Source organism: Cryptomeria japonica, chromosome 2 (assembly GCF_030272615.1).
Source record: "Cryptomeria japonica chromosome 2, Sugi_1.0, whole genome shotgun sequence".
In the NCBI taxonomy this organism is placed as follows: domain Eukaryota; kingdom Viridiplantae; phylum Streptophyta; class Pinopsida; order Cupressales; family Cupressaceae; genus Cryptomeria; species Cryptomeria japonica.
Window position 1 is genome coordinate 78,686,864 of NC_081406.1, and position 27,157 is coordinate 78,714,020.

The 27,157-nt window shown below is 39.7% G+C and overlaps 1 protein-coding gene across 4 annotated transcripts in view; it reads left to right on the forward strand.

The window, feature by feature from the left end:
- LOC131078866 (uncharacterized) overlaps window positions 1-27,157 on the forward strand; it is a 226,354-nt gene that overhangs the window by 95,851 nt on the left and 103,346 nt on the right. For all 4 annotated transcript variants that reach the window (XM_058016693.2, XM_058016694.2, XM_058016695.2 and 1 more), the window contains 2 exons: window positions 26,008-26,100; window positions 26,214-26,285. In XM_058016693.2, coding sequence (XP_057872676.2) covers window positions 26,008-26,100; window positions 26,214-26,285 — 165 coding nt within the window. The remainder of the gene's footprint in view (window positions 1-26,007; window positions 26,101-26,213; window positions 26,286-27,157) is intronic.

A 27,157-nucleotide genomic window follows, 5' to 3' on the forward strand; every position in this document is an offset into this window, starting at 1 on the left:
GGGATTCTCCGGGCCTCCATACAAGCTTCCAGCTTACCCTACCAACCGAGTGGTGTTGCTCGAGGTTGTGAGACAATTGAAGGAGTATATAGTGATTCAAAGGGATAAGTAGAAGAAGGCAGGGATGTCCTATTGCTGTCTGTTTTATCATCTACCAAACATTAGGATAGGATACCCGAAGGTATTCTATCCTCTCCTGAAAAATCACTACTGATTCCAAGGTCTATATGTGCGAACAAGCGACTTTTGTGGAATAGCTTCTTGGGTAGTGTATGCTGAAATTTTCAAGGGGGACTTACGTTTAACAAGTATTCTTAAACTGCTCGACTTAGATAGATTTAGCAATTTTTAGGCTCTTCTTTTTTTTTGGGGGGGATTTTCTGGGATTTAGACTTTCAAAAGAAAGGGAAAAAGAGGTAGGGTTCAGGAAGGCTAATCTAATCCTACGAATTTTGGAGACGGTATCAACTGGGTGCTCTCAAGAAACCAAACCTTGCTTCGCCACACTAGGGACAACTACACAAGGCCGGTGCAATCTTCAATGGGTTGTGCTTATGATCGAAATGTTGGGATGCACAGGGGATGGGCTCAGACTAACTTTGCACGGTAGAATGGAAATCATCCATTTACCAAAAGTATGAGCGGAAATACACCATCAATTGATACTTATCAAATCCTTCATTCGAATTAACAACAATGAAAGCAAATCTAGATTAATTTTAACTAAGTGTTGAGGCAATTGAAACCATGCAAATCATTCAAATAATAGAGATTACAAAGCAGCCAACATGCAATATATTATCTGGAAATGACCTTAAGCAACAATACTTCAAAAACCTCACCCTTCTCAAATGAGGGGAGACAACCTTATATAGTTTCTCAAAAATAAATGAATGGACGAGATCAAACAGTGATTAAGGGCCAAGATTGAAAGTCCTAAACCCTAATTAGGGTTTCCCGAAATACTATCAGTTCAAGCAAATGAAAGAGTGACAAGTGGCGTAGCTGCTAATTTTACTGAGGTGAATGGCCACTTTCCTCTTTCAGAGATTCAACGTATCTGGACACCACGAGCTTGACCTCCTCTACGGTGACACTGGGCAAACCGCCAATTTGGAAGTTGACGAGATCCACATCGTCGACGCACGTAGCAAGGATGCCTTCCCACTTCACTGCTTGGGTGAGGAAGTTGTCATTGATGGAGAGGAAGTTTGCAATCTTAGAAAGATCGCCTTTGTCAATCATCCCTGAATCTCGGAAGAAGCTTGTCTGAATCCTGGCTCTTAGGTTCTCTGCTTGTAAATGCTTCTCCCTTAGGCTTTCCTTTTGCCAGATCTCTGACGCCACCCGGAATACCTTGCCCAGGATCTCTCTAACCCTTGCTTTTGTCTCAAAACACTTGGTCTCGGATTTCTTCCGGACTTCAATCCGAGTGACCAGAGCATAGTACCATGTGCCGAAGTCGTACTTGTCTCCTGTCTGTATGATGCCTGCATCCACTAAGCTCTTCTTTGACATGCCTCGGATAACCTTTAGGTGAGGGAGTATTTTGTTCTGAATTTCATCTACTTCTTCCCAATTGGATGATAGATCCTGGATACGATCAATCAACAAAGAAGTTGCCTCATGCGCTGATACTAAGTTTTCTACCAAGGTGTCAGCACGTATCACAGCATCTGAAATCCACTCCTTTTCTTGAGTGTACGATCCCTTCATCTCATCATAGTCCTTCATTGATCCCTGCTGAAGAGGCTGTGGTGGAGTAGCTGGGACTTCATGGTTGAGCGGGCTGGTAGGATGGAGAACATACTTCCTCCATTGCTCGTTCTCTTCTTCCACTTTCTTTCTCTTTTCTTTCTCATGAGCCAGCCTTGTCTTTAGAACATTACAGGAGTCGTCAAAATATTGGACTTCCTGGTCCTGGGTAGGCTTACCCATCTCTATGGTAGTGATCTTGTAGTCATCTGCGGTGACATTGTCCCTAGTCTTCCCTTCTTTGGTCATTGCTATCTGGACTGTCCTGAATCCGACACTGTCCCTTTGAATCAGGGAGAACTTCTTGGCTGGTTTGGGCAGTTTAGTTGCGGCAAGCTCATTCACCTTCTCCAGGAATGCTTCGGTAGCCTCCTCGGTTGAGTGGACCTCCTTGGGAACTTTGGCCTTTATTCTTGCTCTCAGCCAACTAGGAATGGTTAATTGTTCTAGAGTATTCTGATCAAACTCATCGTCTGCTTCTCCTGGGTTTGCTGGTATGTCGTCCAAGAAAATTATAGGGGCTTCATCCTGCCCTCTGTCTGGAGTTCGGAAGACCTTCTCCACCACCTCCTCAGTTGGCTAAGAAAGCACTCTTACTTCATCATCACTCACATAGATATTTATCTCTTGTTCCCCAATTGTACTCTGATCAGGCGCAATGGAAGCAACACTTAGGATGGAGTGACTTTCGCTGGATTCTCTTCTCTCAACCACAACCCTTTTCCCTATGCACTTGGTAGAGCTTCCACCAACTCCTTTCTCTTTCGAGATCCAACACTTTCCGGATTCCGAGCATCACCGACGGAGGTACAAGGGTGGACGGACAAAGTATCATCCACTCCCATTAATTCATAAGTTAGAACCATACCTTTGGCCTTCAACTATTTTGTCTTTTCAGATGCCCACCATCTTGAGTATTCAACCACTGACCTCATGACGTCTGCTAGATCTGATTTTTCTCCCTCTGTCCAATCTATCAAGACTAAAGGTTCATTCTTCATCTTCTCAAAACCCGGCTGCTGAAGTTCTAGGCTTTCTTCCACCTGATCGGCAACTTTGAACACTTCCGTTGCTCTCACCATACTTAGAGGAATTCTTGACCAGAACCTCTTGCGGATCTCCAACCTATCGGCTGCATTAGCCCAGTAGTCTTCCAGATCTAGTCTGTGCTCAAACATTGTCCCTTCGATCTTCTTTATCCTCTGGAATGGATCAAAATCTTTTCTTGCCTTGTATTGGTAAAAGGGATACCAGGCCAGTTCTTTCTCAGCGGTAGCTGCAGCTTGTGATGATGGACATGTTTCGAGCCCATTACCAATTGTAAGTGAGGATGTGCCTGCCTTCTTCTGCTTATCCCTTTGAATCACTATATACTCCTCCAATTGTCTCACAACCTCGAGCAACACCACTCGGTTGGTAGGGTAAGCTGGAAGCTTGTATGGGGGACCAGAGAATCCCTGAATTCGAAGGTAAGTGAACTTTGGATATTGGATGTACCAACACCCGAACCGACCGATGAAGTCCATAGACTCTTGAGAGAGCCTTTGGTGCAATCCACCTTGAAGGGTCCGGGTAATGTGCATCAGGAAGGCATCATTCACCCTTTTGAAATGGAACTTTTCCTCCATATGGAGCTGGGGATAGCAATCATATACTGGGAATTGGTTCTCCTTGTTCCCAACTTCTCCTCTGCAAGTGAGACCTCTGTACCTGTAGGTCTTGGCTAAAGAATAGAACAAGTAAGAACTCATGAAGAGAGTCCTATTTGCCTCCAGATTCCTTAGCTGGCTATCTAAACTGTCGCTGATCATATGGGCCCAGTTTATCATTTTTACTCCATTGATTATTTCATTAATGAATTAATACATCCAGGGTTCGAATGGAGCTCCCTGAGGATTTCCTATTATTCTATTGAGTAAGACAATCATGTCCCCAATGTCCTCCTTGAGGTATGCTTGTACTAGGCTCTTTCTCTGGAGTTTAGAGGCGCCTTTCCTCGGCTTGTCTAACCAGGAATGATTAACTATGGCATCATATTCCTCCAAGTGATCATGGTATAGACTGTCAGCTTCATCCTTGGTCATATATATTGTGTTGTGGTACTCAGGGATCCTGAAGGCCTCTTTGATGGCCTTATCGCTGACATTTGCCAACACTCTTCCATCAGGTGCAACAATATCCTTACTGATGGGGTTGTAGTGTTTGGCACATTCAACTACTAGCTCATTGCACTGCATGGTGGGGAGGAAACCGGCAGCGTGCACGATACTACTCTTCATCATTTTCCGTGCAATGGTGGTAGGCACAAGGTTGTCCAAACCAAACATTCGCTTCTTAAACTCCCTCAGATTAATGTGTCCGAGGTTGGTGTCGCTGATGTTCTTCCACTTGGAAGTCATCCTTGACTCTGGAGGAGCATCTTTATCTACCTGGAACTTCATGGTGCTCAAAACCTGCAGATGGATGATAAAAACTTTAAGTTAGAAAAAATTCTGCAGAATTTCGAAAAAAATAACGGGGCCACAAAATGACTAAGTGTTGGAATTTTTTTTTTTTTTTTTTACTCTCATTACTTAGTCACCAAAGTTGAATTTTCACCTCCAGACCCTCAGCCTTGAAGGTGGTTTAAGTCATCATCAAGTGTTAAAACTTTCGAAATTTTTTTATACTTAGCCAAAAAAGTTGAATTTTCAGCCCCAGACCCTCAGCCTTGAAGCTGGTTGAAGTCACCATCAAGTGTTAAAACTTTCGAAAAATTTTTATACTTAGCCAAAAAAGTTGAATTTTCACCTCCAGACCCTCAGCCTTGAGGTCGGTTGAAGTTACCATCAAGTGTTAAAAACTTTCGAAAATCTTCATACTTAGCCAAAAAATTTGAATTTTCTTTCTCCAAAATCATTTATTAAATTCTAGAAAAATATTCAGAAAATTCACAATTTTAATTTTACCTCTGACTTGGCTAGACTTTTCTCCAAAATATTGAGAAAATTCAGAAAAGAAGCCTTTCTCCAGAAATCTGTAAGCCTTCTGCCAAAATATTATCCTACTTCCAGCAATATCTAGAATTTCCTCCAGATGATCTTCAAACTGACATACTTTACTAAGCTCTCCTTAGTAATTTTGAACTTCTTGATGTAATAATGAATTTGATAATGAAGTATTTGTAGACAAGTTTCAAGAAAACCCCTAAAATCATCCAACTCATACTTCTAATTCTAAAAAAAATCTTTCCATTTTGATTTAAGTTTGAAGATATTTATTAATCCTCCAATATTCCCTTTCAAAAAAAACTTTTCATTTTGAATTAATATCTCAATAAATTTTTAATATTCACTCAATATTCTCAAAAAAAACATTCCATTTTGGATTTATTTTGAGGATTTTTTTTTTTTTTGGATATTTCTTCACTTTGGATCTAATTTTGAAATCTCTGTGGATTTTGTGACATCATGTTGACTTTGTTTGACCTTCCATGTGTAGGTTGATTTTTTCGAATTTTATTTCCATCTTTTTCAAATTTTGGCGAATTTAGCCAACCTCTCCAAGGTATGGCGGACTTTGATGTTGACTCCTTCATGGCCTCTTCATGGCTTCCTTCATGGCTGGGTGGACTTTGTTGTCACCTCCTTCATGGCTTCCTTCATGGCTGGGCGGACTTTGGAGTTACCTCCTTCATGGCCCCTTTTATGCCTTGGGCAGACTTTAAGTCTTGCACCTCCATGGTCTCCTAAGGTGGGTGGACTTTAGGCCTAGTGCCTTCATGGTCTCCATCAAGGTGGGGCGGACTTTGTTGAGTGCTCCTTTGTGGCTTCTCAACCTTGGGCGGACTTTGGAGAGTGCTCCTTCGTGGCCCAGTCAAACTTGGGTGGACTTTACCTTAGCCCCTACATAGCCTCTTCATGGCTGGGTGGACTTTGGCTTGGCCTCCTTCATTGCTTCTTTCATGGTCTCCTTCTCCCTTGGGCGGACTTTGGAGTAGGCACCTTCCTTGGCGGACTTTGGCTTGGCCTCCTTCATTGCTTCCTTCATGGTCTCCTTCTCCCTTGGGCGGACTTTGGAGTAGGCGCCTTCCTTGGCGGACTTTGGCTTGGCCTCCTTCATGACCTCTTCATGGCTGGGCGGACTTTGGCCCTTGCACCCACATGATCTCCTTAGGTGGGGGGGACTTCAAGCAAGGCACCCACATGGTCTCCTTAGGTGGGGCGGACTTCAGGCAAGGCACCCACATGGCCTCCCTAAGGCATGGCGGACTTTGATGAGAGCACCCACATAGCCTCCTAAGGCATGGCGGACTTCATGCAAGGCTCCTTCATGGCCTCTTCAACCTTCGTGATGGGGTTTGAACCCGCAGAAACACTTTAAAACCCTTGTTAGCGAGACTTAGAAGAATTTTCAAAGAAATTTCAAAATTTCACAATTTAATCTAATTTAACCGGATTAACTTGAAATTTGAAATCCGTGCTTAGGTGGATCATCTGAAAAAGCAAAAAGCCTAAAATCTAGGGATTTTAGCTTTTTAGGTCAAAACTTGGAATTTTCGAGATCTGGTCGGAGCTGGTCGATGGTGCAAGTGTAAACCCTAGGTTTGCATCTCGGAAAAAGCAAAAAGCCTAAAATCTAGGGATTCAGCGTTTTTAGGTCAAAACTTGGAATTTTCGAATTCCGGTCGAAGCAGGTCAGTGGTGCAAGTGTGAACCCTAGGTTTGCATCTCGAAAAAGCAAAAAGCAGACATCCTAAAAAATAGGAAAAACTTTCTAAAAATAGCCATACCGAGGATCGGGCTAAAAATGCCAAAAACGAAACTTCCTAAAAAATAGGAAAAAAGCAAAAAGCAAACTTTCTAAAAATAGAAAGTTGTCCAAATTCGTCCAAATCAATTGCGATCTTCGTCCTTTGGCCTCTCTAAGCACTCTGGTGGCGTTCACACTTTGGAATCACATAACTTGCAAAAACTAACTTTCAATCATCAGGGCCTAAAATGCTCCGAACTGGACAAGGCTTGGTGAAACTGCAGCAAAAGGTCACAGGACACTAACAAAATCCTAGAAAGCAGGAAAAGAGAGGGTCCCCATTTGCAATGGGGCGATGTGTGCAAAAGGTCACAACACGTCCTCACTTACAATTGGTAATGGGTTGGAAACATGTCCATCATCACAGGCTGTTGCAACCGTTGAGAAGGAGCTGGCCTGGTATCCCTTCTATCAATACAAGGCAAGGAAAGATTTCGATCCATTCCATAGGATAAAGAAGATCGAAGGAACAATGTTTGAACACAGATTGGATCTGGAAGACTACTGAGCTAATGTAGCCGTTAGCTTCGAGATCAGGAAGAGATTCTGGTCAAGAATCCCGTTGGGTATGGTGAGAGCAACAAAAGTATTCAGAGTTTCCGATCAGGTAGAAGAAAGCCTAGAACTTCAACAGCCGGGCTTTGAGAAGATGAAAAATGAACCCTTAGTCTTAATAGATTGGACAGAGGGAGAGAAATCAGATCTAGCAGACCTCATGAGGTCGGTGGTTGAGTATTCAAGGTGGTGGGCATCTGAAAAGACAAAACAGTTGAAGGCCAAAGGTGTGACCTTAACTTATGAACTAATGGGAGTACATGATACTCTGTCCGTCAATCCTTGTACCTTCGCCGGTGATGCTCGAAATCCAGAAAGTGTTGGGTCTCAAAAGAGGAAGGAGTTGGTTGGAAGCTCCACAAAGGTCACAGGGAAAAGGGCTGTAGGTGAGAGAAGAGAATCCAGCGAGAGTCACTCCATCCTAAGTGCTGCTTCCATTGCGCTCGATCAGAGTGCAACTGGGGAGCAAGAGATGAACATCTGTGTGATTGATGATGAAGTAAGAGTGCTTTCCCAGCCAGTTGAGGAAGTAGTGGAAAAGGTCTTCCAAAGTCCAGACAGGGAGCAAATTGAAGCACCTACAATTTTCTTGGATGGCATACCAGCAAACCCAGGAGAGGCAGATGATGAGTTTGATCGGAACACTGTAGAACAATCAACCATTCCGGATTGGCTGAGAGCAAGGATAAAGGCCAAGGTTCCCAAAGAGGCCCACTCAACTGAGGAGGTCACCGCAACATTCTTGGAGAAGGTGAATGAACCTGCTATAGCTAAACCACCCAAACCCGCTAGGAAGTTTTTCCTAATTCAGAGAGACAGTGCCGGATTCAGGACAGTCCAGATAGTGGTGCCCAAAGAAGGGAAGACTAGGGACAATGTCAACGCAGATGATTACAAGGTTACCACCATAGAGTTGGGTAAGCCCACCCAGGACCAAGAGATCCAATATTTTGATGACTCCTGCAACGTTCTAAAGACGAGGTTGGCTCATGAAAAGGAAAAGAGGAAGAAAGTTGAAGAAGAGAACCAACAGTGGAAGAAGTATGTTCTCCATCTTACCAGCCCACTCAATCGTGAAGTCCCGACTACTCCGCCACAGCCTCTTCAGCAGGGATCAATGAAGGACTATGATGATATGAAGGGCTCGTACACTCAAGAAAATAAATGGATTTCAGATGCTTCGGTGCGTGTTGACACACTGGTAGAAAACTTAGTATCGACACACGAGGCAACTTCTTTATTGATTGATCGTATCCAGGATCTAGCCTCCAATTGGGAAGAGGTGGATGAGATTCAGAATGAAATACTCCCTCATTTGAAGGTTATCCGAGGCATGTCAAAGAGAAGCTTAGTGGATGCAGGCATCATACAGACAGGAGACAGGTACGACTTCGACACATGGTACTATACTTTGGTCACTCAGATTGAGGTTCTGAAGAAATCCGAGACCAAGTGCTTTGAGACAGAGGCAAGTGTTAGAGAGATCCTGGGCAAGGTATTCCGTGTGGCATCAAAGATTTGGAAGAAGGAAAGCCTAAGGGAGAAGCATTTACAAGCAGAGAACCTGAGAGCCAGGATTCAGGCAAGCTTCTTCACAGATTCAGGGATGATTGACAAAGGCAATCTTTTAAAGATTGCAAACTTCCTCTCCATCGATGATGCCTTCCTCACCCAAGCAGTTGAGTGGGAAGGCATCCTTGCCACATGTACCGATGATGTGGACCTCGTCGACTTCCAGATTGGCTGTTTGCCAAGTGTCACCATGGAGGAGGTCAAGCTCATTGTGTCCAGATACGTTGAATCTTTGAAAGAAGAAAGTGGCCACTCACCCCAGTGAAATTAGCAGCTGCGCCACGTGTCACTCTTCCATTTGTTTGAACTGATAGCATTTTTGGAAACCCTAATTATGGTTTGAGACTTTCAATCTTGGCCCTTGATCGTTGTTTGATCTCGACCATTCATTGATTTTGAAAAACCTATATAAGGTTGCCTCCTCTCATTTGGAGAGTGTGAGGTTTTTGATGTATTGTTGCTTAAGGTCATTTCCAGATAATATATTGCATGTGCGCTGCTTTGTAATCTCTATTATTTGAATGATTTGCATGGTTTCAATTGCCTCAACACTTAGTTAGAATTAACTTAGATTTCCTCTCATTGTTGTTAATTTGAATGAAGGATTTGATAAGTATCAATTGATGGTGTATCTTGGCTCATACTTTTGGTAAATGGATGATTTCCATTCTATCGTGCAAAGTTAGTCTGAGCCCATCCCTTGTGCATCCCAACATCTCGATCATAAGCACAACCCATTGAAGATTGCACCAGCCTTGTGTAGTTGTCCCTAGTGTGGCGAAGCAAGGTTTGGTTTCTTAAGAGCACCCAGTTGATACTATCTCCAGAATTCATAGGATTAGATTAGCCTTCTCAAACCCTATCCTTTTTCCCCTTTCTTTTGAAAGTCTAAATCCCCAGAAAATTCACCCCCCAAAAAAGAAGAGCCTGAAATTGCCAAATTCATCTAAGTTCAGTAGTTCAAGATACTTGTCAACGTAAGTCGCCCTTGAAATTTCAGCATACATGTTGATGTGTATTTTGTACACGACCAAACACAGAATAAAATACCCAAAGGTATCTTATCCTCTCTTGAGTAAAGTCTCCCGATTGCTGAAGATCTCGCCGAAGGATCAGTCGAGGCAACTCCAAGGTTCCTGTTATGTAGGATCTCTACTCGTGGATAAGCTCTTTGTGGTATGATGTGATTTTGCTGGAATCACAAGGGGACTTACACTCGATGACCTGAACGTCTGATTTGGTGGAATCACAAGATTTCACTGGCCTAGATTTTGAAAAAAAAAAAAGAAAAAGGATGAGGGCGAGGAAAGGATCTAATTTTGACACTTAGAATGTAGGAGCAATGAATAACCTTTGGTGAAATTCTAACGAAGTCTTGTTTTGACATCCCAGGACCATCTCCACAAGGTTAGTGTGATCTTCGGAGGAAAGCTTTATGATGTTCAGATCATCGCTACAGGCATAGACACCATCAGGTTGATGCATATCAGTGAAGAAGCGACAATTGAAGTTAAGCTTAAGCTGAATGATTCCAGTTGACTACACAAGGCAAGTCTGCAATCAACAAACTGCTAGTAGTATGGATATACAAATTTCACCATCAATCAAACACATTTCTTCCACTCATCTAATAACATGAAATCAAAACTGAGAAGTATAAAGACCATGGAAATTGTTGAGTCGACCCATAGATTTCACCATTTCTTCAATGAAGTTTTACAAGCCTTTTACAACAACATCTTGGCAACAATCTTTGCCTTCTCTTTCTATTCTACTCTAATTGCTATACTATTAACTGACTTATTCATTGTTTCTAACTATTCACCTTCTAACTCCTGACTAACTATTAGCCTTTACAAATGAGGAGTCAGGGCTTATATAGTGCCCACAATACAATTCAATGGCTTAGATCAATTTGAGATCAATGGCCAAGATTTTACAATGAAACCCTAATTAGGGTTTGTTACAACAAACTCAATTCTGGCCAATGAAATAATTGCATTATTTGGACACATGTCTTCTCTGGAATATTCAACCAATGGATAATCGGGGTAGGTACATCGAAGTTTGTGCCATCTTTGATGAGTCAGGTACATTGAATTTGGACATGCTGAAGTGGACCAACCCGACTGGAGGAGTGATGACTGGGATGCCACCTTGTCTTTCCTTCAAATGTTGGACTGGAAGAGGTCGTCCTTGATGAGGTTGGGCTGGAGAAGGTCGTCCTTGTTGATGCTGGGCTGGAGAAGGTCGTCCTTGTCTTGGCTTGATCTTCTTTCATCTGCAAAAACAAATCAAAAGATGATTAAGGACATAATAAATTCATTTCAACATAGTATTTCACACCTTAAATCATCAACAAAAGATATTAAAATGAAGTTAGTTCAAGACTCTTTCTAGGGACAGGCCCTATAAGAATTTCACCCTGGACCCTCTAGAAGGGTCAGGAGAGAAATTAGCATTCTTGGCCAACTTGAACCTCTTTTCAACGTTACCTCACAACCAGCTCCTCGCCTGGCCCAAACAAGGTGAAAAATAGTAGTTTCAAAAGATTTTGTCCTGGACCCTCTGGAATGGTCAGGAGCGAATTTTGCATTTTTGGACAAATTCCATCATGCCTCTACTCCAAAATGTCTTCCAAGGCAAGCATACTTTATCCTTCTCCTCACCAAAGGCTAGGAATCTACAACCTGACCTTCCTCATGGGCAAACTAGGTGATTTTGGAAATTTCGCTCTGGACCCTCTGGAAGGGTCAGGAGCGAAATTCCTTCTTTAGGCTTCATTTTACCCTTCACTTCAATTCATCTGGACTCCCCCACATTAAGTCCACTTCCCAACTTGGCAACATTGGTTTGATCTTCACAAGGCCCAAAAAGGAGAATTCGCTCAAAAACTTAGCTAGGAACAGGACCTATCTAGGATTTCGCTCTAGACCCTTTGGAAGGGTCAGGAGCGAAATCCTTGTCTTAGCTCAAAATCTACATTTTCGGTGGCCAAAATCCATTCAAAGGCAATCTTAAGGGCTTATCTTACCCTTGTCTAAAGCTTAGTTTTGTCCAAAATTTGGAAGAAAGGATAATCTTTAGGATTTTCGCTCTAGACCCTTTGGAAGGGTTAGGAGCGAAATTCACTATTTGGCTCAATTCCTTCACTTTTCAATGATTTCTTAGCAGTTGAAGTCACTCCCACGGGCAATTCCTTCTTGATTTTACCTCATCCCACACTTGTTCTAGCAAAACTTGATAGCAAAAGAAGTTTTGAGAAAATTCGCTCTGGATCCTTTGGAAGGGTCAGGAGCGAAATTCTCAATCTTGACCAAAAATCATCATTTTCTAAACTTGAAACTTCTTTGCAAGGTAGGATTTCATGTTTCATTGTGCTAGTAATAGAGTTTCATGTCCAAGAAAGGCTAAAAAAATAGGTTTACAAGGAATTTCGCTCTAGACCCTTTGGAAGGGTTAGGAGCGAAATTCACTCTCCTGGCTAGAATCCTTCATTTTCACAACTTCTAAACATGCCTAAGGATTTCAATATGCTCATTCTTCCTTTCATCATGTCTTGGACACCTCAATTTGACCAAACAAGGCAAGAAATGTCTCCTATAGAGATTTTCGCTTTGGACCCTTTGGAAGGGTCAGGAGCGAATTTCTTAATTTAGGCTTATTCCACCATCATTTCAAGTTGAATTCACCTCTCAAGGAAAGAAGACACTACTCCTCTCTCATCCAAGCCATAAAAACCCAAGCTTGACTTGATTTTGCAAGAAAAACAGGTGATTGAAGAATTTTCGCCCTGGACCCTTTGGAAGGGTCAGGAGCGAAATTCTCCCTTTTGGGCAAAATCCTTCATTTTTTCAATTCAAAACATCTTCAAGAGGCAAAAACAAGCTATCTCCCTTCCCTTCATGCCAAAAAATTTGACCTTCTTCACTGCACAATAAGAGCTTTTGGGAATTTCGCTCTGGACCCTTTGGAAGGGTTAGGAGCGAAATTTCCCTTTTTGTCCAAAATTCCTCATTTACTCATGCTTCCAAATCTTCAAAGGTGACAAGAATGTTCAATCCTCCCTCCAAGATACCCTACACATCAAAATTTAGCCAAAGTTAGGAAGAAATGAGGTTTAATAAGATTTTCGCTCTGGACCCTTTGGAAGGGTCAGGAGCGAAATCTCCATTCCAGGCCAGATCGTTCACTTTTCATGTTTCAAACTACCTCATAAGGCAAAGTTAGGTCATTTTCTAGGCTAGGAACAAGGCTGCAAGTCTATCCAAAGCAAGAAATAGGGTTTATGATGAATTTCGCTCTGGACCCTTTGGAAGGATCAGGAGCGAAATTCTCCTTTAGGCCAAAATCTTGTTCTTCAAAATCAATCAAACTCCCTCTCAAGGCAAAACATACCCATTCATCTCCCATCAAGCCAACGCCTAGCCAAAATAAGGAGGAAAACAAGAGTTATAAAGATTTTCGCTCTGGACCCTTTGGAAGGGTCAGGAGCGAAATTCCTAATCTTGGCCAAGATCCTGACTTCATTTTTACATTTCTTCATTCAAACAAGTGTTTTTTCCTTCATTCAAGCCTGGGAATGCGTTAGTTCTAGGTTTTGGTCAAAGTAGAATGTCTTATGGAGAATTTCGCTTTGGACCCTTTGGAAGGGTCAGGAGCGAAATTTGACTTTTTGAACTCTCCATCAGGATCATTTTATGGAATATACAATTTAAGTATAAGTGGACCTCCAGGAGTTATATTGCAAAATCTAGTTTTTGGAGGATTCTTCAGTTTTCCTGACTTAGTCAAATTTCAGGATCAGGACATTCCAGACTTAGCCAAATTTTAGGGCATTTGAAGATCAGGATGACATTTCAGACTTCATCACTGACCAACTCGACCTAGCTCGGACCTTCAAGAATGATATCCACTCACAAAGCAAGACACAATTAGCAACGAGAGCAAAACCAGGCCCTAAGGAAGACTCTCAAAGAAACCCTAATTCTGGGGCCTTGTGGACTCACCCTAGCTCAAGCAAAGGCTGTAATCCAACGATCCCCTCGACAACACTCATCCTGCAAAGGCTAACAGACAAAACCCTAAAAGACCTAGAAAACAAACGCTAGAAAGCAAAAAGCAGGGGTCCCCATTTGCAATGGGGCGATGTGTGAATACATCACAACAATACGCTACCCAAGAAGCTATTCCACTAAAGTCGCTTGTTCGCACATATAGACCTTGGAATCAGTAGTGATTTTTCACGAGAGGAAAGAATACCTTCAGGTATCCTATCCTAATGTTTGGTAGATGATAAAATAGACACCAACAAGCCGTAAGGAACTAGGGCGCATATATGCAACATTATATATCAAAACACTGCCAAGGGAGATCGCCATTGTAATCTTACAAATAGACATAGTGATCAGATTCAGACTATTGTCTCTTACGCATGAGTACTTGTGTGAATGCATTGATATTAATTTGAGACAGTGACTGTAGATGTAGCATATACATCTGTTCATATATAAATATACATTCACAATACATTCCATAGTATCTACATTTAGGAAGGATTGATTTATCAGACATCCATCCTTTCTCAGGTCAATGTTCATATCAGATTTCTTAATTGGACCAGAAATGCATAATTTATAATAAACTCAAATCTTGTCATCATAAGATCATTTGGCAATAATCTTGATTGAATTCCTCATTCGTCTACTAAGCCATTAGTGAAATATATATAGATATTCATATATTCAGTTGTAACATGCAATGCAATCCTTTAGAGAGCACTGGTTCATTTGCAATATTATACACTTAATCATTAAAGTAAGGCATCTTAAATTGGTACAATAAGGGGACATTACAGAATGAGCAAGGTGAGAGCATATGGTGTTTAGGGTTACAAATTAACTAAAATGCAACAACTGAAGGAAAGCACCAAGCAGAAAAGCCAACCAATACCACTTATTCAGTGGGAATTACAAGGGCAATTTCACTTATTCAGTGGGAAAGCTTACACAATTAGTCCATTTGTTCAATGGGGTAAGTACATCAACAATAACAAATTTGAACCAGTACCATCCAGTGCATACAAAATAAAGTGCATAGGAATGATAGCTTTTGACGGTATAACCATCTGCAGCATTACAAAGCCAACACATATGCATTGTATACATCAAAATAAGAAGATTATTTGCAGATGACAAGTGTTGATGTAAATAAGAACTGCTTTAACACCCCAAACAGTACCCTAATTACGGATAGATGCACCCAACTTGAAACATTGGCAATGTAGCTTGATAATTGACGGATATTCTGTTTGTACAGGTCTATAATTGTAATGTCCCCATTTTTCCTGTGATCACTCAGTTGCATAGTTTTGCCTATTAGCCACCTCCGTAGGCAAATTAATTGGTTAGGAGGTGATATTTTCCATCTTTGGGGGCTTATAGTTAGTCATTTATTTGACTTGGATGGATAAATACATGTACTTTATAATATTTTATTATAAAGTAATGATAAAGTTACTTTTTCTTAAATTAGAAAAATAAACTTATAAAGTAACTTTATAAAAGCACTTTATATTAAGTGTTTGCTTAAGTGAGCACTTGGGCCCACCTTGCATGTCCCCCAAGAGGCATATAACATTTTAAAATGTTTTAAGATTTCATAAAGTGCAAAGCCAAGGTTGGGCGTGGCTTTTGGAAGAAAAGAAGATTCATTTGGAATCTTAAAAGATTCCTTGGAAGAGTTCGATTAGGGTTGGAAGCTATTATATTTTTGTTTTGGCTCTCATTTTTGGTATTCTTGGTTTATTTTCTTCATCTTCATAGCTGGAGCTATTCTGCAAATTCAGATCTGCAGGTTTTGGTAAGGATTTGCGAACGAAATCTCCCATATTCTTACAGGTTGGACGTAGCCCCTACCTGATTTGGCACTATTTTCAGTAATTCAGGTCATTGGAGGACCAAATTGAGTGATTTATCAGCCGAGGCAGCAAGGATGGGTTTGGACAGCAAGTATTGATCAGATTGGAAGGTTTTATAGCATGTTTTCCTCTCCTAAATGCCAGCCGTACCATTCTAGGGCCAGCTGTACATTCCCTACTTGCCCGGAATCCATAAAAAATAAATTGAAGGGTTTTACTTGGGATTTTTTGTACAAATCTCATTGTCAGTAGTAGGAATAAAGATTGGAATCATTCTTTCAAGCTTATCATGTCACTGGAGAGAGATAGGAGCAAATCAATGTGGAAAATTGCCCATTTACAGTGAAGTCTCTTGGGGGTTTGAAGGAAACAACAATAGTTTGGTCAATTTATGTTAGATTTGTTTTTGGTAATTATTAACTAGAGGAAATAAACTCATTGGACCAGTTAGGACTCATTGATAGCATATTTAGCAGCACCTGGACTCATTTATGCTAATAAAGCAGCCCTCCAGGCAAGGCGTTGGACCCCTGGTAGGCCAATTTTGGCTTGTCTTTGGTGAATTCCATTGTTTATTGGCTTTTAATAATTGCTGTTACAAATTCAGTCAATCTGAAATTTAATTTCAGTCATTAGCTTATGTTTATTATTGTCTTTCAATTGCATTACTTAAATTCCCAAGCATACATACTTTGAAAAAACACAAAAAAAGTGAAAAATCACAAAACAAACAAACAAAACTAATTTCCTTCTCGCTGTTCAAAGAATACAAAAATCAGAAAAGTAAGTCAGTTCACTACATTCCTTAGTTTGCATCTTTCAATAATGCACTGGAAAAGGTGCTGCAACAGGTCTGGGCAGTAAAATATTCACATAGGCTGTAAACATCAACTCCAAACATAATAGACTTCACTCAAATACCCAAAATGAAATATACATCATTTTGGAAACTACATTCAGTCATATGCAGGCATGTTTTGGCACTGAATTGGCATGTGCAACAGGTACAATAGGTTTACTTCCTCCTATATGTTCATACAAATGTCAAATTTCAACCCGAAACCTTGGTAAATTTCCTCCAAATATCAAAGCGTTTTATATCAACAAGAGTAAATCACAAAAGGGACAACGCTGAGGCAAAGAACCCTCACGCCAAACTCAAAGACTGCCATTATTGGTATGTTCTGCTCCAAACAACAAATTTTCATTCGTTAACTTGTATGACTGTACAAATGAAGAAACAAGCGACCCCAAAACAGGATAAAAAACATCAAACATTAGAGATATATCACATGAATGGCTAGCAATAGATGGTGCGGCCGATACTAGAAATAGTATGATCTTGTAATATCCCAGATTTTTTTTTTTTTTAGGCCAATAATAATCATCCACAAACAGAAAACCCGTTGAGGTTAGAAAGCATAAACTGAAAACTTGCTAAAAAATGCAACCCTTCCACTTTCTGATCACCAAGTGCCCAATGTGGGAAGGTGAGAGCATACGATGAATAGGGGATCGTTAGATTTCAAATCTGCTATAAGATGAAGTGGAATACAATACCGGGTGGCAAGCCAGCCCCTTCCGCTTATCCAGCGGGAATGCAAGAAACTTGGCGGTGAACCAGCCAAGCGAAACACACAAAGGCAGAAATCACTCGACCACGATATTTCAGCGGGAGGATTGAAATTACAAACAAACTCAACTCAATCACTTATGCAACGAGAGGACCATTACAATGAATCATCACTCGATTGCTTATGTAGCGGGAGGACTGAATTACAATTCACTTGAAATAGGCGGCAAGCCAGCTTCTTCCACTTTTTCAGCGGGATGAGAGTTACAAGCCAGAATTGGTTAGTAGTACTACTACTTAACCTTACAATAATCAAGATAGTGAGGGAAGAAGGGTAATGCTGAACATCCAAATAATAAGCATGAAATTTCTACTAACATCAAAATCTGCAGGCTGGAAATGCAAAACCAACAGCCTATGGATTCACTAAAACGCTCATAACTCTCTCATTACTCACTCAATTCACCCAAAATCAGTTCTAAACTAAAGCTACACCAGCCACAATTTAAACAAACCCAAAGGAAGCTATCAAAACACCCATATTTATTTTGCGCGCTTCCCAATGCACTCACTAAACCCAACGCCTAACCTGGGAAGTTTGATTTTCATTATAAAATTCCACACTCAAAATAAGATGCTAAAAACTTACAAGATGCATCGCCAGTGGTAGGAAAGATGGATGAACCGGTACACAGAATGATGGAATCGCCTAGCCAAGAGGTATGAGCAAAATACACTTTCAGCAGTTCCACGACCAGCAACCAGAAAACACTCCAATCTCACACAAAACACTCCACAATCTGCAACTCACTCACCAACAGCATTGGAAATACATGGACACAGCTAGGTACTATCTTGCAAGTACGAAACTGAGACTTAGCTAGGAAGGCACACTTCGAAGCTCAGATTTTCAATCGCCAATTCGGCAGCATAATGATGCAAATTCATATGATAACCAAAATGGGAGCCCAAGGCTCTTATTTATAACTTCTAACTCCCCAAAACCAAATGCAAATGCTTACAAATTTGCCCAAATTCAACTTCTTCATTTGCATTTCCTTTACCACGTGGACCCAAGGATGGCGCCCAAACCATAAGTCAAAGAATTATGCCAAAAAGCACAAGACCACGATTTTGACTTAGCAAACATTTGTGGTGAATAAAATAATATCTCCCACATCAAATTGGCGTCCCTTTCCAGACATAAAATTCGCCTAGCACTTAGGAGATAATATGCGCAATTTCCATAGTCATTAATCAATAGTAAAAATAATCAAATTAATTAATTATTAAACCTTAGGATAAGGAAATAATATTTAATTATATCACTTATGACTCCGATACTGATTATTGCCAAACCAGGATGAAGCTGAGCTAGGAAGACCATTGAACTGCTGTAGGATCGGTACCCTGTCCACTGCCAAAAATAGAAATATGCCATACTGCCACTTCCTAAAAATAGTAAGTCATGAACTACTGCTACGAAAAGCATGATCTTTGCACCCAGTGACAGAGCATGGAGAGCTCAGTAGGACAGTATCACCAAAACGGCCAACCCCTGACTTACTAAAAATAGTAAGTTCTCGCCTCATCAATGCTTGACCCTCATTCTTCATTCCACCTAGCCTACGGGTCTCAGGAATAGGCTGATGGACCACTGGAAAGACATCAACGAGGAGGGGACATTACAGATCCAGCAATTACAAAATTTCTCCTATTGTCATCTTTCTAGAATAAAACCTTCAACGAACTTCACAAATACCCTAAGCAATTTGCAACATCAAAATACATCAAAAACATCCATGATTACAACTCCCAATTTGAAACTCTGATTTGAAGCACAATGGTGGTCTCTGTGTGAAACTCAGCTGGCTAGGGGGGTTTTATTCCTTGAAACCAGCAACTCTAAAGGTTTTTTGCCTTAAAGAAACTTTTGTAATATGCCGTACCAAGATATTTGGCCAAACTTATATTTTTTGATTTTTAAATAACTGAGATTTTGTCAAACACTTTGAATGCATATAAATATGAAGGGATTTTTGAATTTAATCACTTGCATAATTTGTTCATTGCTTTTGACAGTAGATTTAGATATGCAAGTGATTGCTGGTCAAGAATCACCCAACTCCAAGTTAGTTCATGCTCCTCTTGGTCCACATCACCCCTCAATCTGTTAGTAGAACTCCCAATACAGCTGCACATATGGATTTCAGACCCTCATGTCCCATCTAAAGGTTACTGTTGTCACATACAATCCCCACGCCTTCTGGTTGATTGACGGTGGCCAGCAAAAATGGTTCTCAAAGGCCCATGACCTCCTACAATAGCAATACCTAAATGATAATAGGTAAAACGACCAACAAACGATTTCCTCCAATTGCCTATGTTTCCACAATGCCTACCTATGTCTTATGTCAACCTTTTTCAATCCAAAAAATGACCTTGCTTTAGGCATGGCATAGATCAATAAGATACCATGTGAAACTCTAAGGTTCGTTCAAATTTTGACAATCACTTGTGTATGCAATCATTGGTCAAAACTGCCCAATCAAAGTGTATTACGCCTTCACAAATTGAACTCATAATGAAAAGCATCCAAGTTTTGAATATTTTTTCTGCTTCTTGTTCTCTTATATGGTTTAGCAATATGATAATCAAGGTGAACTCATCTTTGAACTCGTTCCTCCTTATCAATTTTGGCAATTGTTTCATCCTTGTCTCCTTTGACCAATATTTTACTAAGTTGTTTTAGGCATTCCTAAAGATTCTGATTGAATATTTCTTCACATTCATCAAGATTTATATCTTGTGTTTCTTTATATGACTAAAGATTAAAAGTGTTTTCAGTGGAATCAATATCAAATTTTGTGTGGACTTAAGTCACTTATAGTGTGAATCTTCCTTTTCTCAAGGTCATAATGCCCTGCACAAACGATCACAAACTCTTTATTTTGGGCAGAAATAAGAAAATAAGTAGTTTCAACGAGTCCTCAATCGTGTAACCAATTTGCAATTTCTTTATCACTTTTGATTCTTTCCTCCTATTCTGCGCATTCATGTGCCCTATTACAGTGTCCTTGACCTTCCAATTCACATTCCAACATGAAAAGGGCCTCCATGATTTGTATGTGATACTTCATTGTGAAATTCTAGAAAATGAAAGTTGCCTAGTCTTGGTGACTTAAATCTATGAAAAATCACTTTTTTCTGTGAAAATCCACACTTCAAACCCTAGCTCTCATACAAATCTGTGATATTGCATGTTTGAAAACCCTTGAGCATGATAAAAGATGAGATTCAAGGTGTCAATGCTGAAACCTTGGGCATTTGGACAAATCATTGGTGTTCCTTGATTGTAATGTCCCTTTTTCCTGTAGATTTAAGTGCATAGAAGGGAAATTAGACTAATTATTTAATATTTTTTACCTTATAATGAAAATTAAAGGAAATGTTAAATAATTAATTAATAAAATGACTTAAGCTTTAATTAAATAAAGTTACTTTTAATAAATAACTATGCAGAACTGTTTGTATGGTAAAAGTAACATTGTAATGATGTCATTGGGATTGGAGGAAATTGTCTGTTGAATATTTTATCAATTGATATTGTTTGGAGAGTTTTCTCAAACACAGATTCTCGGGATCAGAGCTGGGATTATCTTTTTTGTCAGTGCAAGATCTGACCTAGATAGCCTTGGAAGATTCAGCCAGAGTAATCAGTTGGACCATTTGATGCAGTTTTCCAGTATAGTGCCATGTATTTCAGAGCTAATAATTGAAAAGGTTTTAATATTTATTCCCAGTTCTTGATTATGTTTGGCAAATAATTTCAGTCAGACATTCAAAGCCGGTTTGTGCATATTCATTTTATGGAAATAATTTCATTATGCCTCTGTATCAGAATTTCAATAGTGTGTGGGAGAAGCCCGAGTCAAAATTATAGGCTGAACTATATTGGAGGAGAAATTGTATAATATTATCTTGGCTTCATAATATTTGATCAAACAACTTTGGAGAAATATTTATATTGGTGTATTGGGTATACTGATGCTTCTCGGAACTATTCTATTTGGTCGTCTCCTTAACCGGGCCGATTCTTAACACGGAGCCCTACTCTTTCAAACACTCTGGGTTGATGAAGTAAAAAGGCAGACTGAAAGTTATGCTGACTCCTCTGCCATCATGGGAAGTTCTTTCATTGTCCCTATTTCTATATATGTGTTGTAGCATTCATACGAGGGTAATCTCCTGGATATTTTAATGGAATTGTTGAGACAGTATGGCAGTGATTAAGGAATCCCTTTCATATTCAATACACTGGAGTTTCCGATTCTTTTTAACGAATTGGGGTGATATTGCTTTTATTCATTGCCGGCTACTAAAGTTATTCTGATGTGTTGGGAAAGATCTGGTTTATATTCTTCTCTTTGAGAGTAGTGTACCCTGTTATTTATGAGATTTTCTGGAAGCAACAGAGTTTGTTGATGTGTGTTTGCTACTGGTGGCGTAAAGAATGATTGGCATAAGCTTCATAATTCCAGCATGAGATTTAGAGATGTCTCCTGGTAAGTGTTGATGTGTCTAAAGTCGCGGAACTACGACTTCATCCGGCCAACGTAGAATAGAAATGCTAAGAATCCTATCCTCTCTTGAGATAAGGAAATCCCTAATGCTGTGTTAATTTGATCAATGGGGATGACCTCAATGTTTTGGTTGTTAGGTCTTGACTGCAGGATAGCTTAGTAGTTGATGTGTTTTGCTGAGAGCACAAAGGGGACTTACGATTTTGCAACTAGCTGGTCTGCTGCGATTCTTGGACTGCGAAATAAAATTAAAAGGGAAGGGATAGGAGATCTAAAACTAACAAGACTGGTATGTGGGCAAACGGATTCAACATAACCAATCCCTGCTTGGCCAGAATAGCTCACAACCTTGTAGGAACGGCGCAAGCTCCAAGGGATGAAAGATTTTCAGACCGGAGACATTCGTTTTAAGCACCCAATTCCAGCGCAACCTAAGACGAACACCTGTAGTTGAACTAAGCACAGTTTGGGTTTAGACTAACCATGGACAGTGACCTACAATCAACAGACCACCAATGGTATGAACCAGAAATGCATCAAATACCCCTCTACACTTCACCATTAAAATCCCTACACTCTAAAATTAACCAGCTGAAAGAAACCATGCAAACAGACTGAAACAAAGACAACAAACACCATATTTCAATGTTCATATATTTGCTTCAGCTGCCTATTACAACAATTTCTGCAGCATCTCTATGCTACTGCTAAAATCTAACCTATTCTAACTTCTAAAATCTAACTACAAAATTTAACTATCTAACTCTTTACAAAAGAAAGGCTTCTGCCTTTTATAGAATTTACAATTTTGAATCGAAGGGTAGGATTGACTGCATTCAAGGGCTGCAATCTGCCATCCAGAAGCTGGTAGCCTTAACCCATGCCCATTAAACTCTCAGTCATCCACCCAACCACTATCTCAACTACCTGCCACTATTTGGCTTTAATTTGAGGCTATCCGGTAGTTGGAAATAACTGTCCACAACTGACTTGTTTCCCCTTTGTTTCAAAATATCTTGAGTGGGGCCCACAGGCAGTTTTACAATAAAACAGTTTCAATTTTCAGAAATTGAACTTCTGGAATTAAATCCAGTTGTTTATTTCTCGAGAATGCATAGACTTGCCGCATTGGGAGTGTTCTTCGGTCTTTGGTCCGGGTGGTGGACTTTAGCTTGTTGTTCAGTGGCATGCTTCGCAATGTTCGGTTCAGATATCTCGCTCCTGGAGCATGTTCCTGCATCTTCTTCTTCAGCGTTCAACGCTTGGCCTTGATTGTGATCCTTCTTCGATTTGCGTTTTCAAGCCTTCTCTTGGTTCTCTGCGATGACGTCCTGCGACCTGCAAACTATTGATTTCACTTTAATCAATCAATTTGAAAAATTAAAATTAATTTAACAAATATTAAATTTTAAAGCCTGGCTTCATCTCGGTGGAGTTCGGGCTGGAAGCTCTTTGGGAGATGTATCTTTTAATCTTTTCACTTTCTCCATTATACTTAGCGACTTCGGCTTGACAGAACAAAATGCAAACTTGACCTTTTCGGCCTCCTGGGCGTTTTCGTGAATTTCGGCCTGAAAAAGGGTCTTGGAAAGTTTTAGTTTTAAACGCCTCTTTCATTTGTTTTCATTTCGGGCTAGAAGAACAAAATGTAAACAACGCGATTTTCACCTTTTGCCCATTTTTCGGGTTGAAACCATTCTTTGCAAGCTTGTAAAGATGATGCCCTTATGTATTGCGCGATTCTCATGATGTTTGCCCATTTTCGGGCTGGAAGCATAAAATGCAAACTTCGCGATTTTCACTTGCTTGGCGATTTTCGGGGTGAAGAGGCATTATGAAAAGTTTATATTTATAACGCCTTTACTTAACATTGGCATTTTCGGGCTAAAGAAGCCACTTTGCAAAGTTTTTTAAAGTTAAAACAGACTACCAATTTTCGCGACGTTCTTATTTTTTTATATTTTCGGCCATTTTGCAAAGTTTTTAAAAAAAGCCTTACTTGTTTTCGGGCTGGAGAGGGATTTTGAAAGTTTGAAGTTTAATGCTTTACCTTATTTCGCGATTTTCGGCTGAGGGAGGCACTCTGCAAACTTCATAAAAAAATGACGCCTTTCCCTCATCCCTTGCGTTTTCGGTATGAAAGGTTATTTTGAAAGTTACGCCATTTTCGGGCTGGAAGGGCATTTGGTGGACTTGTGTGATTTAGACTCTTCTAAGTTTTCGGCCATTCCCCCCCCCCCCCCCCTACTGCGCAATTTCGTCTTTTGCCATTTTCGGCTCTCTGAGCCATTTTGAAAGTCGGCATGAAAGGTTATTTTGCAAGTTTCGGGCGTATTGGGGATTTCGTGAGTTTTTGGAAAGCTTTGAATGATTTTCGGGCAAATTGTGTATTTTGCTAGTTTCGGGTTTACCTTCTCCTTCGAAAGTTTCGGGCAGACAGACACGACATGGGGGGTCCCCTGTCAACTGACGGGGTGAGTTGTGCGAGCGCAACAGTAAGCAAGCCGTAAGTAACACTTGGGAGATGAAATGAGTTTCTTTGCATTTCTACTATCCATGCAAGGTGATTACAGGAATAATTATTAGTGAATCATGTCTACTCAAGCTTTTGTTGGTTTGTTATGTGAATCTGGCTGTAAGCGTATTTCTCTTGAAGTGAATTCACTATAGTTGGCTAGCACTGTAATTGCAACTGCATATGGCTTCTGGTCTGCTCTGTTTAGTCAAAGATACAAATCAAGGGAAGGAGGTTGTATATCTCAATCTGTTGGTAAGCAGAATTCTTGCGCATTCAAATCTATTTGGCATTCAAGGAGTTCAGTTCTGTCATCTTAAGGTTAGCAACTGTGTTACTGAATTCTGTTTTTTGCAGCAGAATTGTAGATGAAGTTTCCTTATTATTCTTGTGCCATTGAATACCTTTATCTTTGTATTTGCAAATTCTATAAAGAAGTTGTTCTGTGTATGTAAGCATGATATCATGAAAACATCCTATATCAATAAACTATGTAGACAAACATTCATTAGTAGATGCATGCAAACTGTTTGTCAAAATGCCATAAATAACATTGGACTGGGAAAGAGTCCAAAAGTTTGTGTGTTGAACCAGACCAAGGTTATTACATTGATCCATTAAAGCTATCAAAATACCTGCTGAAACTTTTGACATTGTTACAGAGCCCTTATAAAGGCTAGATATCTGATGAATGCTCTCCAAAACACTGCAAATCTTTTGCAATTTGCTGAAATCTTCAATAAAACTACTTTTCCTCCTTGCAAAAATGGGATGAACAAAACCATCCTATCGCCCTTATGAAGGAAAAGGGCACTTGCTTTTGTGTTTTATCTTTTGAAAGATACTGAAACTCACATATAACTGCACAACTCAGGTTTTGATTATTGTTTTTCTTGTGTTTTCCTTTTGTGAATACTCCTGGCTGGGTGTTCATTTGTTTGTGTGAAAACCTTTCCTGCTTTCAAGTGTTGTGGCCAAATTACTGCTAGGCACACACTTCAAGCATCCCTTTCCACCTTTTAATTTGCAAGTTTTAAACATAAGTGACCAAATTGCTCTCCATTGTCTTTTGGGGGAATTTTAAAACTTCGAAATATTTGGCGAAATCCATATGGTGAATACTTGGTGGTGTTTTACCCACATCTTTTATTATTGAACTTTTTGGTCACAAGAGGTTATGGCTCATGCTTGGGATTATTTGGGACATTTTTCCACTTTTTGAAAATTTGGGTCAAAAGGCTTATGTGACATGCCTGTAGGCTAGGACCTTTTTGCCCAAAACATCTTATAATGCTCTCAAGACCACTTTTAAATACTTTTTCATACCTCCCAACTTATTGGGCAAAAGTGCTTGTGGAGTACTACAAAGAGTATTTTGGGCACTTTAATGGCTTAGCCATTCTTGACATATCTTTGGCATCCAAGCTCTGATCTTTGCCTTTCTTGATGTATTGGGAAGCTCCTTTGGTTGATTCTGGAAACATATTGACTATAGATGACAAATACAATATTCATTACCATGGGATATGAGGATTCAACAAGGACTCACTAGGTGAAGAATGAAAGTGTTTTGCCTTGAGAAATTACTATTTATATAGGTACAACATGTCCATTATTGTTCTCCTCTATAGTACATTTGTAGATTATTTCTTCCTACTAACTAGTACGGCAATAATTCTCACTGTAGCATGCTCCCTGTCTCAGCCATATATCTCGGTTTATAATTTCTTTTTTTGTTTTGCAGACAAAACTATTGGACATGCTTTTAGAACAAAAATATGGAGGATGTGAAGATTTGCTTCTCGGAGAGCTTCAATTTTCCTTCATAGCTTTCTTGGTATGCATGTTTTTGTGAGTCATCCACCTAATGTTTTATTCTTCTAGTTTTTTATTTTCGATTGCAGAAATTGTTTATTGATAATGATTTTAATTGCCTATTGAGCAACGCAGATGGGTCAATCACTTGAATCTTTTAGCCAATGGAAAGCTATTTTGTGCCTTCTTCTGAGTTGCGAAGAAGCAGTAAGTATCCTATTTTTCTTTTGTATACAAAACAGTCTTGCCCACTGGTTCATTTTGAATTATCAGTTCCCAAAAACATCTGTCTGTCTATATGATATCAAATTGTAGAAGGCCTTGCAAAAATTAGAAAGATCTAAATGAAAGTTATAGTTTAAAGGAAAATAGAAAGTTAACAGCCTTAATGCAGATCTCAGTGATCCACATAAAAAGACTTTTAGACTGTCTAACGATTTATGTTGGCACTTCATTGCCAGTGCTCCAAAATAATGTAGAAATTCCAAATTTTACATTAACATAGATCTGTACCCAGGCACGTGATTCAATTTGTGTTAGGGAATTCTAATGTAAGAAGGTGTATCAGTTGAGTTTCACAGATCTTAATAGAATCACCAGAGAAATAAAGAAGTTTGAGGAAAATTCATGGATTTAATGGTGGATTGTTGTAGCTATGGAAGCAATGATTGCAGATAATTTGTAATAGATGACTCTTATTCTTGATTTCTTTTATATACTTTAAATATCATGTATTTGACTTGAAAAAATGAGTTGCAGTCAGATCTGTCAAATACATTTTTCAAAATGAAATGACATTGATAAATGCTGGGAGTTGTTTTTCCCAGGTTTTACTATATTTATGTGCTGGCATAGGGCATTCACGTTTGGAGTGGTCTTTGTCATATACATTAAGCATTGAACATTGTTATGTTCACCATTCTTATCCATTTTGAGTTCCTTGAACATCAACATCAAGCTTTTACTCAATACCATGCGAAAACAAGAGATTTGTTCTATATTTTTAGAATAGCCTCTTCTTGGCAATATTGTCTTTTATTTTGTGTATTCATCTTATTTACAATGCTCTTGGAAAATTG